The sequence below is a fragment of the Pleurodeles waltl genome, chromosome 3_2 (assembly GCF_031143425.1).
Source record: "Pleurodeles waltl isolate 20211129_DDA chromosome 3_2, aPleWal1.hap1.20221129, whole genome shotgun sequence".
Classification (NCBI taxonomy): Eukaryota; Metazoa; Chordata; class Amphibia; order Caudata; family Salamandridae; genus Pleurodeles; species Pleurodeles waltl.
The window spans coordinates 41,449,945-41,463,621 of record NC_090441.1 but is presented as its reverse complement, the minus strand read 5'-3'; the positions used below and the strand labels follow the sequence as shown (position 1 = coordinate 41,463,621).

The 13,677-nt window shown below is 39.5% G+C and overlaps 1 protein-coding gene across 3 annotated transcripts in view; it reads left to right on the top strand.

The window, feature by feature from the left end:
• The window catches only part of ANKFY1 (ankyrin repeat and FYVE domain containing 1), a 526,918-nt gene that overhangs the window by 102,880 nt on the left and 410,361 nt on the right, over window positions 1-13,677 (top strand). For all 3 annotated transcript variants that reach the window (XM_069226693.1, XM_069226694.1, XM_069226695.1), the window contains exons 3-4: window positions 680-798; window positions 7,615-7,750. In XM_069226693.1, coding sequence (XP_069082794.1) covers window positions 680-798; window positions 7,615-7,750 — 255 coding nt within the window. The remainder of the gene's footprint in view (window positions 1-679; window positions 799-7,614; window positions 7,751-13,677) is intronic.

Here is a 13,677-nt window from a genome sequence, read left to right as displayed (position 1 = left end):
ACCAGAAAATACCCCAACTCCCCACCCTTGGCCCTAAACCTTAAACCCCGACCCTCCCCCTGCTCCCCGGCCCCAAACCAGAAAATACCCCGCCCCCCACCCCCAAAAACTAAAACCCCGACCCCCCACCCCCGCCCCACTTACCTGAGTCGTCGCATCGTCCTCCTCAGCCGACTCCCTTGTTTGTGCCTTAACCATGCATGTGCGTTGTTCAGCACATGCGTGGTTAAGGCACAAAACAACAAAGTCGTGGTTAACGAAAGCGTTGTTCCGCTTTCGTTAACCAGGACTTTGTTGTTTAGGAGTCGGCGTTTCCCTGTACCTGTACTCTTTAAGATGCTTTGAAAATAGTGGAAGCATCCGATGTTTCTTGAAGCTCTTTGACCGTTTTGTGCTGGCAGTTTTGGACCAGTGCAGTTAAGTGATGATTTCCCCGTAATAAAACATCCAGAGTTTCAGTAATTACATGGCAAGCATATTTTCTGGAATGTTTTATTTATCTTTAATTTATCATGCCACCACTATAAGATGGACCTTTTGCCCCAGTCTTTTAGCACTGATAACCTAAAAACGATTGTCATCTTCCTTTTAATATGTTCACTGTAGATTTGTGGGTAAGTCTTGCACTGTATTTCTGTAGTTGGTTTTTAATGAGTGATTTTATTTGTTTTGTCATCAGTGATTTGAAGATAAAGGTTGGTGACCAACGTATAAGTGCTCACAAGTTTGTTCTGGCAGCTCGCAGCGAGGCATGGAGTTTGGCTAACTTGGCATCAACTGAGGAGCTGGATCTGTCAGGTTTGTCCTTATTTTATGTTACTTGTGTGTTAGTACATATTGCAACATGAAATCATTTGCAATTGCTATTTTAAAAAGTCTTTCTGCTTCTAGGTGCCCATTCACGTTTCTACTTCTCTCTCCCTAAACTTTTCAGTGTTAAAGCAGGAGCAGATCCGAGCTACAATTGACATTATCTTAGTATTTTTAAAACAGCGTCTGAGCTTTTTTTTCAATGAGGTTGCAAAGATAAATGTAACATTGCCTGTCACTTCAGTCACTGAGTTTTCATATTGTAAATAGGACATCGACACATATTAAATCTGTCTTCAAAAATATGTTCATGTAAAAATATGTATGTAAAACATGCCATTAAGTAGGTCCTGGGAGGGGGGAGGAGTGTAGGATGCTGTGATGTCATTTCCCGTGCTGATGGGAAAAAAAGTCCTCTTTTCAAAATGATTTGGCAGAAAAACCAGTTACGTCACTCATTGTCCAGACAGATGATGGGACATTCAGTGGTCACTTCCTGTCCAGGTGGATGATGGGAGATTCAGTGATGTCACTTCCTGTACTGATGGTTGATGGGAAATGAAATCCTCCTGTCTGGCTTTTTCTTTTGAAGACAGTTTTGGATTGAGTTGCGTACCTCAGGACATAGCAGAAGGACTGGTGTTTGGTCTTATGTATTTATTCTAGAGATGGCGTCACGATGATCAGTTTATAGAATTCACATATGTAGATGTCCATTAGCACAGAAACAATGTGTGGTAGTTGGACTCCATATAGATAATCAATATAATAAGATACTTTTTCTGCACACAAATGACCTTGTTTTATATTTCTGTCCCACATAGCCTTACTTTTCTTTCAGTTATAGTTCAATTACTTGGTTTTCATAGCTGGAGCAATCTAACTTTTTTTTTTTTTTACTTTGTTACTATTTCAAACTGTTGGAGAGTGTAGCTCACCAAGGAGACTCAATTTCAATACTTCGCCACAGATTCCTGGAACCTGTCAGTTGATCTTCAACGCAATAAAGTCTATTAGCGTGCTACTCCTGCATGCTCCTTCCTGATGTTCACCAGATGACAATTGTGTCTCCTGATTTTTTTCTTGCAGAATGCATGTAATGTTTCTAGGCATACAGTTGTGCACAGAAACATGTTCACTTATTAAGCATGACTTTAGGATTTTTTCATCATGTGCCTGGGGTACATAAATACATATTTTCATTTCTTTAGATAGGTCTTACGGTACTGCACTTGTTATAAAATATATAATTCCTCTCCCTGCGCTCACTGAAGGGTACTACAAAAATAGTGATTAGGGCATTGACATAATGACCATGCCCTGCACCTAGCCCCCCGCCCCCCAAAAAAACCTAGATTACTGGGTTAGGTTTATTACATAAATTATGTAACTTTGTTGGATGGGTGAACCACATGATGAGGTTTGCCACATTATGTAGATGAGGGTTCTGTACCTGAATGACAAAGTGAATGTAAAATTTAGGACATAAAAGTAACACATGTCAGTTACCATACACTAATTCTAATGCATACTTTTTCAGGAGAATGTGTGGTGGTCTGTTTAAAATCCCTCTCACTTCTACCCACCAGGCATCAGCGCTGCAGCATCAAACAGCCATCATGTGCTGCTCTGTGTGAATGTAAAAAATATATAATAGGTCTTTCGCATATCACCATCATCTCATTCTGATGATGTTAAGTTACTGAGGTGCTGGGTTCAGATGTCCTGAATGAGATTTCATTCAATAAGGTTCTCCGTTGCCACAAGAGGATAAGGAGGAAGAACCGCTGATGTAAAAACTAACTTGACGGAGCTGGTGTCTCTATTGGAGCCCAAACCTGTTACTTGCACAGCTTCCAAAATCGGAGATACTAAAATAATTTTTGTTACCAGACATCAGTAGAAACCTTCCCACCCCCCCAAAACAAGAGACTTGAGCACCAGCACATCAACAACTCCCACTGGTGTCTGGTAACCAGCTTAGCTCTGTTTGGAGGTGGGGTGGCTACTCCTTCACTAACCCCAATATGGCCAGTAACTTTCTCTTGGTACTTAAATTGAAGACACTCCGTACATACTCTTTACATGTGTACTTGAAGAATTGACCGGTTGTGGCAAATAGTAATTGCAGTCATATAGCCAAGGACATGTTTGCTAGTGAAGCAGATTGTCAGCTCGGAGTAGAAATGCACAAGGGCTTCTTTCAAGCCTTTATTGTAGGCTAACAAGTAGGTGTCTCTTTCGGCTTGATTTGAACTATTTAAAAGAGAGAGACAAGAAAATGTTTGGATAGTAGCTTCATGTTTCATTTACATTTTCACAAAGAAAAACAATTTATAATAGTTCTTTCCTTATATTTAGGAATTTCAAATTGCACTGAAGCTTTTCCTCTAAGACCACGCTGTACCAGATAAAGTTAAATACTTTTGCTGTCAATGTTTGTAATGGTGACATCTCTACAGATCCTTTATCACAAGCACATCTTCCATCACAGGTTTCTCATTATTTGGATGGCGGGGGCAAGTCAACGCCGTGTCCTCCGCCTGCTTCCTCACCCTCCGCATGCTCCGCAAGATCTTCCGCTGGATCCCCGCCGACACCAGAAAAACCGTGACCCACGCCCTCGTCACGAGCCGCCTGGACTACGGCAACACCCTCTACGCCGGGACCACAGCCAAACTCCAAAATCGCCTGCAACTCATTCAAAACGACTCGGCCCGCCTCATCCTCGACGTACCCCGCAGCAGCCACATCTCCGCACACCTGAGACACCTGCATTGGCTCCCAGTCAGCAAAAGGATCACCTTCCGACTTCTCACCCACGCACACAAAGCCCTCCACGACAAGGGACCGGAATACCTCAACAGACGCCTCAGCTTCTACGTACCCACCCGCCTCCTCCGCTCCTCTGGCCTCGCACTCGCTGTTGTCCCTCGCATCTGCCGCTCCACGGCGGGTGGGAGATCTTTCTCCTTCCTGGCGGCCAAGACCTGGAACTCCCTCCCCACCAGCCTCAGGACCACTCTGCTTTCCGGAGACTCCTAAAGACCTGGCTGTTCGAGCAGCGATAACCCCCCCTTTTCCCCTAGCGCCTTGAGACCCGCACGGGTGAGTAGCGCGCTTTATAAATGTTAATGATTTGATTTGATTTGATATTCTGTTACCCTTCTGAGAAACCAGTCTGGAACCCAAAACTAAAGGGGCATCACCTAGTATTATGATCACACTTTAAAAAGGTTTCCACTGTAGCAACCTGTGCCTGGGATCTTTCTGCAATGAATGATCTGCAGAGGGGGACAACAGTGTATGAGTGTTACCAAAGGTTCATAAATATTTGTTGTCCTTCTGTTTATTGCTCCCCTAAAGCCATTGCTTTGTCACTGGAATCATAAGGGAAACAACATGTCTTGGTAGGTAGGTGATTTTCAGGCAGTGATGGCTTGAGGGGGTCCTAACTTAAAGAAGGTGGTCAGATTCGTCTGTGTAGATGGATGTGCATCTCACCCTTGTTGGGACAAGATGTTCTTGCATTTCATGGTCTTGATGACCATTAACAAGGGCCTTTTAATTGCTTCACTTGTGGTTCATCTGTACAGGCTTCCATTGCCTCCATCTCCACTCATCCCCTTCTTACCTGGGGCCCATCTAGTACTTTCCTGTATTCAGCATCATGACGTGGAACCTATTGCCCTACTGCCTAGTCTTAAATGCCTGTGTTGTGAACTATTTTCCTGTTCACCTCAATATTATTGGGTCACACCAAGTATGTCACATTTTCTCCAAAAGGAAATGCACCCCTTTTGCAGAAAGGGGGTATACCAGTGTCTTTTACCTGCCTTCTACTGAGTTATGCACCTTTAGATAAGGAGCGGGAAGAGTTGGACAGAGCTGTCCGGGATTCTGTTATCCGCAGGTGGTAAGTGGAGTCCCACCCGTGTACCCTCAAATCAGTATGCACACACTGTGATTGGTATTTTACTATCATGATTATTTATTTTGGCATATTTATCTACAAATTATATGTCTCAGAATGGTCATAATTGTTATAAGTAACGCAAAGAACCCATTACATTTATTTGATGTTAAGCAAGCTCTAGTGTTTTACAAGGACAGAACTAAACTCATTCACAAGGCAAAGCAGCTCTGTGTTTTATTCAAGAAACCCACCTTTGGAAATCCATTTTACAAGTCAGGCCTTGCGAGGTTAGTTAAAGGGTGGAAGTGTGTTATGTGAAGACAAAACAAACTCTGCACTCTGTTCTTTGAGTTCATTCTACTATGAAAACGGAGGGTAAAATGGCAACATTCAGTTTGCCATAGTTGTAAGACTGTGACATGGTCAGCTCTACACACATTTACTGGGCATTACTGTGTTGATATTCAAGCTGGGCAAGAGGCTATTGTCATCCAAACTACTTAATATTTTATTTTGAACATCTCCTTCAGCTGATGACTAGTCACCACTTTAGGAGTGGCATACTGCGTTATAGTCTCTACAGAGCATGTGTTCCACAGCAGCACGTGCTACTGATAAGACTTGTAATTCAGTAGATTCACAAGTTCCTCCCAAAAAGTGAGTTTATGCATTGGAAGTTCTCACACATTCACAATGCAATTGTACACATTTACCATACTCTTTTGCTTCACTCTACTTAATAACCGCCTTGGTGGGAGCATAGTCTAAGACGGAGTCTTTGTCCTTGTGCATTGTGGGCTTCCAGGAAAAGTTATGCAATATACTTACACGAAAACTCATTCGAAGAGCAGCAACTTGCAAACATTCGCACACCGTACTAGATTGCAGGAGTGTGCAGAGCATGTAGATCATCATCGCTGCATGCTACAAACTCACAGTTACCGAGTAAGATACATTTTTTTATCATCACACATTCCAAATCTGTTAGGTTATTCCACACCAAAAAGCCCGAATGTTGTCAGCCACACAGTTTATATGGCTGTAATAGTTTGCTAAACCTAAATTATGCCAAGCTATGTATACTTTCCTTTCATACCTTACGCTGTCATCCCTTCAGCTAGTCAGCCCTTCAGCATCTTCCATCAGTAACTCAACTCCTGCACCAGGACCTTATATATCTTTATCACTAATAATTGTCTTATGGGGCAAGGAGGGGGTTCTTTGCCTCTTTGCAGAAACATGCGAAAGCTAATGCCACTTTTTCCAGTTGCCTTTCAAGGTGGATCACTGCAAGGTTTTTTTTCCTCGCAGCTGCAGTTCTCAAGCATACACCAGGGAAGTGGAAAGTTTTTATTCTTTGTCTTGTTAGTAAGAACTAACAAGACAGAGAATAAAAAAAGTGTTTTTAAATTAAAAACAAGAGGTCAAGCACACAATTTTAAAAAAAGTGTTTCTAAATTCAAAACAGGAGATCAAGCACACACTTATTAAAATTACCATTCAAATATTTAGATAAATCCGCTATTCTAGGCTCTGTGCTTATAAAGCACACTCTCTAATATTAAACACAGGCATGTTAACATGCAACCAGGATTGTCTTGCTTGTGACAGGAATCATTAGCAGTGTCATGTGATACTATAATCCATGAATATATTTGTCATAGTGTTGGTTATAATACTAAGTGTATGAGAACATGAAATACATGAAAAATAGAACCCGGTTACCCTCCTGCTCTCAAAGACCACCACTCCGCCTTTACCATTCACTTCTTATCAACACCCATCTCATCCAAGTCAGGAACATCATAATTTGTGTTACTTTCTTATTTTATGTAACTAAAACATTTCTGCTTCTACAGACGTAGTTTTTCTATATACCTGTATGCTTTTTTAATAATCCGTAACAACCATCCCCTTTTTTTGGCTCATACAAAATATGTAATGCCCTTTTTATAGAAAAAATATTTTGTTTAAATATATGTGTGTATTTAAAATTTAGTCTTTAGATTTTGGCAGAAAAATATCGTGTTAGATTGTAAATGTCACATATGCATAGTGTCTTGCTCATAGTTTTGTGTTCTTGCTGTGCTCTTTAATCTCGTGTTTAGTTCTCCACCTGCTTTCAAAATGCATCTTGTCTTTGGTTATTTTCTAAAGAGCACATGCGGCTTCCACCATACTACAAACCTGGGACATCTTAGAAGATACTCCTCAATAAATAAACTTTTTTAATGTTATGGGGACGTGGAGTTTAATTGATACCAGGCTCTGGCAGTTTGTGTATGTCCCTTAGCTCGAATTCCCATTACAAATTACATCCAGCCACATTGATCCACCTGTAAACTTTAGGGCAAGTTTAAATATAATTTTCACTGTTTCCTTTTTGCTGTGCGTTATTTTTTTATTCAGGGACTGGCATACTGGTTCATATAACTGCATGTATCTTTGAGTCATAATTCTTTATCAGTATATTTATAAAGTGTTTCCCATGTTACAAAGATACTGATAATAACATTCCCTAAGGACAATGTAGTTTTTTTATCTCTCCCTGTGCTTCCAGCTTTCTGATGTAGAATTAGTAAGCCAACAAAATTGACATAATACAACAAATACAACTAAATAGAAATAATACTGATACATCTGGAACATTGGCAGAAAAATATTGGATGTACAATACCCTTTTCATGCTGTTTTTCCATACCATTCAAGTAAGCCCTCTTACACTATGGGAATGCTTAATAACTGGTAAGTTTTTTCTATTGAACAATCTAGAGTGATTGATTTATCCATACCCAACATTTATATTCTGTCAGGCAATCAGATCTGATATTGTAACTGTTTTTCTCTTTGCTGCTTTTTGAGAACCTTGTTTATCTATTTCTTGCCAGATGCCAACCCTGAGGTGACCATGTCAATGCTGCGTTGGACCTACACAGATGAGCTGGACCTGAGAGAAGATGATGTCTTTTTGACAGAGTTAATGAAGCTTGCTAACCGATTTCAGCTACAGCTGCTAAGGGAAAGGCAAGTATTGACTGTATGCCCAGGGATGATTATTAGTGCTTCAAGACTAGAGACACATGTTTTTCGGCCTTTCCAATTTACTACCCAAGCTGCAGTAACTAGTTGGTGGCGGCGTACTCTAGGATGCAGCTTATTTTTTTACGTATTTGTAAAGAAATTGCTTGTACTCCAACTGTATCTGTAGGATAGCTATGATGAGTAGCCCTCCCTTTCAGTGTGTTTTCTTGGTGTATTACTTCATCTTATATATTGTGTTATTCATGTTGTTTTTAAATACTCTAGAAATTAGTTTTCCTTTATGGTGATCGTTAACGAAAATATGTAGATGTTTTTGTTTTTCATTTTTCTGTAAATTCCATATTAGACAAACATTTTGAAATGCAGTTCTCAAATTGGAGTACCGGGAAGCTAAATAGAACAAGTCAGCAGGACCCCCACACTAAACACTACACCTTTGGCCTAAAAGACAATCTAAAAATGACTAAATCAGCTCATTGCTGCATCCCTAATGGACAGGTGTTGGGAAGGGTAATAGGTCACTGACCTTCAGAAGAGCACAGAGGATCTTGTATATTAGAGTAGAATTCCATGGCTCAAGATCAGTTCCTGCTACTTTGAGGGGAGTGACTCTCTTTGAGACCAAGGACACACTAAAGTAAATCATTATAGAGAAACCAAACAAAATGCTGTTGCATTATATGTGCAAAGCACGTGCTGACCTGAATGGACATCATGATACTAGGACTGCAACTGTGAAAGAATAATCTAACCCCATTAACTGCCACTCAGAGCACAACAGGAGCAACCCCAACAGCTCCACAACCCAGATTATAAGTCATTAATATTTTGCTTTGACAAAAGAAGACCTTAAGAAATCAGTTTAGACTGTAAATGCTTGTAAATTTTGCAGACTATGCAGTTTTATCAGTAATTAAACCCTAAAAAAGCAGAGGGTGTTGGAATTTGTGTAACGTCTGCTTGTGATGTATATTTTACTGGGCATGTTGTATGACAGAGACCTTTTTGATAGCCTTTTCATGCCTTTGCATTTTTAGGTCGAGCGCGCAAGCGTTTTGACCTGTTGTTAGTATTGTGGGTTTTAACCATGCCCACCTCTTGCCCATCACTTTCCCTCATTCGTGGGCTTGCCTTTCAAAAATCACTTGATATCATTGGTAAATGCAGCCTTGAGGCTGTTTTTGTCAATCCTCGCAGACTGACCCTGTTACATGGATTACTGCTGATATAGGTCAGCGTGGGCAAACTGTTCCTTTAGGGTCTCCCCTTCGTTACGTATGTCGGCCATGGAACTCACAGTGCAAACAGACTCAACAGCGTGAACTAGATCGGTGGTATTGGAGCGCTGGTCACATTTTCCATAATTATCTAAACAGAATAATTTCTTGTGGCTCTCCCCTTAAAACATTTGAAATTGGTGAATGCTTTATTTAAAACAGAAATCCTCACAGCGAAAGCAGCTCTCCCAGCACAGCGGGAGAGCCGATATGACAATATTCGCTGCACTCTGGAAAACTCGACCCTTAATGCTTTGCAGGGCATTACTTTTACAAAACATTTTTGCTCATCACTCAGCTTCTGGTGGTCCTAGGGCAATGGGGCCACCACCAAAGCATTCACAACAACATGCTGTTTCTGTCTACGTCATATTTGGATCGCCACACTAGGTTAGTGGGGACTCCAAAATAACCCCTCTCACCATTCAGTGTCTGCTTAAGCTCCCTCATAGCTGGAACTTTTGTTTTACAGCTGGGAATAGCTTTGGTTTTAGTGGCCTTCTTTGTAATATCATTGCTATAGGCTTATTACCCCCTGAAAATGTGTAATGCTCTGCCCTTTAGGGGCTAAATATAAGGTTACATTGCATTATTTATTGCCATTTTCTTTTTGTGTGGTTATGCCCTTTAGGAGCTAACTATATAGTTACATGATGATGTTTCTTACAGATGCTATTTTAATTGTGGTGTCCTCTAGGGGCTGTTCAAAGCATTCCGGTCATATCAACATATTAAAATATTTGTGGCACAGAAACTTGTCCCATATTGCTTTTCAGGGCATTACTTTTACAAAACATTTTTGCTCATAACTCAGCCTGTGCTAGTCCTAGGATAATGGGACCACCTTTAAAACGCTCTTTCTGTCTACATCATCTCTGGGTCCCCACACTAGGTTAGTGGGGATCCCAAAATAATAACATCTCCCACCATTCAGTGTCTTTTAAGCTTTCTCATGGCTACAACTTAAGTTTTTAAGCTGGGAGAAGTTTTGTTTTAAAGCCTTGTTTGTAATACCATTGTAGTAGGCCTGCTAGCCCTAAAAATGCCCTCTGGGGGCTAAGTATATGGTTACACTGCATTACTTTCTCCTGTTTTTTTCATGAGGTTATCCCCGGTAGGGGCTAACCATATGGTTACATGACCATGTTTCTTACAAATTATATTTTTGTTATGGTGCCCCCTACAGGCAATTTTAAGCATTACACTCTATGCCAAAAGTTTATTCCTGATAAAGGTTAATCTGATAATTCTATACGTTTTAATATTCTTTCCTTTACTATTATGACCATGATTCAGGCCAATTTAACATCCTTATTACACTGTGACCGTTTGAACACTCTTGATATGTTTGGGTGACCCTTCTAGTTTATTTCTCCTCTGTGGCTGTCTTGTGTCTTTTTTTGGCGAATTGTGATAGTAAGCCAGCAACTCTGATGGTGGGGTGTTTAAAGTGATATTCTATTGGAATTAGCATGACCGATTTAAATTAGGATGCTACATGGCAACATTTTCATTTTTTGCTGCAGTTAGAGGAAGAAGGTAAATGGAAGTGCTTTAGTTATATGCAGGGCTGCTGGAATTATATGGCAGGAAAAGACAAGATTATGAGACAGGTTTGACCAATTTACGTGGCAAGAAAAGTCCAGTTCTGAATTTAATATGCCAGTAGCTCTAACTCAAGCAAATGGAGAGGCCTATTGCATTGCAAATGCTTGTTACTTTAATGTTTACCCATGGGCAATAAAATGTTCATAGTCTTTTTTTATTTTTTATTTTTTAAGACCTGGCATAGATAGAGCATCAGCTTTTTACTAATCTCGTGCAATCAAACAAATTCATAAATTAAAATTCATCCACTGGCCTGCTCATCTGTCATGCACATGTTGCTTCCTTCCATCATAGCTTAGAGCAGCTTACTTCAATCAGTGGCTCTCATGCACTTTAAGTGATGGCATTTTGTTTAAGTACCTGCATATCTATCTAATAAGAAGTGCCCTTTATTGTCTGCACTGGTGGCCTAACACTTTCATTTGTAACTTGCAATATTTATTTATTTTCATTCCTTGTCTGTCTTGTTTTCATATTTGTTGTGTATCTAAGCTACATCTTCAGGTGACAGTAAATCAAACCATGTTGTAACTCTTCAACAAGAAATCATATTTCCGTGTGAAAAAAAGGTTTTCCTTACCTGTTCTAATTACACCTGCCTGCCAAGAAGCACCCACAATAGTCTATAAAAAGTTAGAAACAATGTTTTTATTAATGTTTTTAATGTAATTTGTATTGCCAATGTATGATGGCCACCATATTTTAGCAGTGGCATGTACTTTTGTAGTATATGCATTAAATAAAAAAAAAATATTGTCTTTGTCAGTGCTTGCTTCCATTAGTACCCCACATTTGAAACAATAATATGCAGGTCATAAATGTGTCTCTTATTCATTATTATTACTAATAGTTGCTGTAGTGGGGTAGTCAGTTGAACTAGTAGATCATTTTATCAAGGGGAAGGAGCTGCCATTTTTAAATAACCAACTTGATTCATATCTATCCCGTCATTAACGAAACCCTATCATGTGGATCTTCAGTTAAAACTGCAATTGATCTTAAAGCGGACTATGGAAGTGGAGGTAACAGGGCTGCTCATTTAGAAGCATGTTATTGCAAACTATTCCATATAAATTTTTGCATTATTCCAACATGTAGTGGTCTGGTCCAGAAGAGTATCTCGAAAACCAAAGTTTTATCTTCGGCAGTGAGTCAGAGGGTGAAGTCAGTATGACTGACTGTGATGTTGACTGTAAACCAACAATGTCTAAGTACACAACTTCCATTTTAGATTATTTTCTTTTTTTAATCTGGTTCATATAATTATTAACTTTTTCTTCTAAACAAGCAATTCCTCCTCTTCTTCACTGGAGGTGTGAGGGTTACATGTGGATCCAAAAACAGTATGGGTCTTCAACTGACAATGCGTGCACTGACCCTTCATAATGATGAGATTGTTACTGGGAAGACATCTTTATTGAATTTTACTTTTGAATCTGATCTATTCTTCTCAGTTGTGCAGTTTCAGTAAGGACTTGGTTGAAAAAAAAAAAAAATGAAATAATTAAACCTTTTGAGGAAGAACCCAGTAAGTGATGTGGCATTAAGTTGCTCAGGATAGAAGAAAGGAAGGTCAGTCATAGCCCTACCAGGATGTTTTACTATCGCCTGCATATGTGGTAAAGCTTCAACAAATTGTTTAACCCAGTGAAAATAGTACTTACAAAAGTATATTTCATTTTTTTTCTAGTCCTCAGTAAAAAAAAAGATTTTCTCTCAGGCACCTATTTGTTTATTTTAAGCTGGTTCATTTTGCACAATCCCAGTCTGCTAAACACCAAGGGAACCTTTATGGTTGTTTTTCCGCTTTGTCAGTACAGGATATTGGCAACCAGCTTATTAATGTTAGTATTTTTGGAGCCAGCTGCTGCACTTTTCTGAGAGAAATTGTCATAGTTAAGATTACAGTCTCTCAAGTTACAAGTCCAAATAACAGGGTTCGAGAAATGAACAACTTATTGTGTTCTTATGCATTATTGTTGCCTTTGTCTGCTTCCTGTGTCACTTCTTCTGATTTTTGGTTTCTTAGCATTGGCTGATTGTGAGTTCAGTATAAAATATTTTGTATGGGCTCTCAAACAATTTAACATGTCACATGTCAGTTTACAAGGAAAAAGCTCTTTCTCTGTCAATAATCGTAGGCACATTAGTGTGAGCTAGTCATTCCTTCCGTCATGAAGTAAAGGAAGAGTGGTTGTGGGTTTCATAGTTGGCCTCTTTGCTCTACAAACCTTTACTTCTTTATGTTAAGACTGTTCACTAATATCAGCTTATTGAATCATGCCACAAAGCGTCATGGTATTAAAAAAAAAAAATATTAATAATTAAAGAAATGTCAGAGTCACATGTTCGGATGTTGTACAGCACCCAATAATATGTATTTTCAACTAACATTACACCCTGTAGGACCTTTTTGTGTCTTACAGTGCATTGAATTTAGTTAATGTATAATTGAAACAAACTGCATCAAAGTGGATTGTATCAAGCTTTTGAGTACTTCTAAAGCTTACTGCGCAAGAGTAAAAGCAACCACTGCTGCGTGTCAAGGAAGTATACCCCTAACCTCATATCTACAAGGAACAACAGCTTTATTTAGTCTCATAACTGTGGACTTTGATGAAAGAAACAATACCTAACTTGGTCTAGGATTTCTCAAAATCTTGTTTCGCACGGGGCCTCAAATGTTGTTCCTCCTTTCTGCATTCTTTATTGCTTCAGAGTATGTTTTGGTTTCATCTTCTAGTGAGGACTCATGCTGTAAAGCTCCTGCTCACTGCTGTAACAGTTCCTTAGAACGTATATTAGCCCAAAGAAGTTTATAACCAAATCTTCTGTCCTCTCAACAGTGAGGGCTTTGGTTAAGTCTGAAATGGAGGAAAACAAACTGATTGTTCGAAAGTGTAAAGGGACAAAAGCACTTCTTTTCTGGGAGATTTAAAATAGAGGGCTATTATTTTTAGTACTGTTTCCTCCTGTTTTAAACCCTTTTAGGAAAGCAAATGAGAAAACGTCTAACCTTGGGAA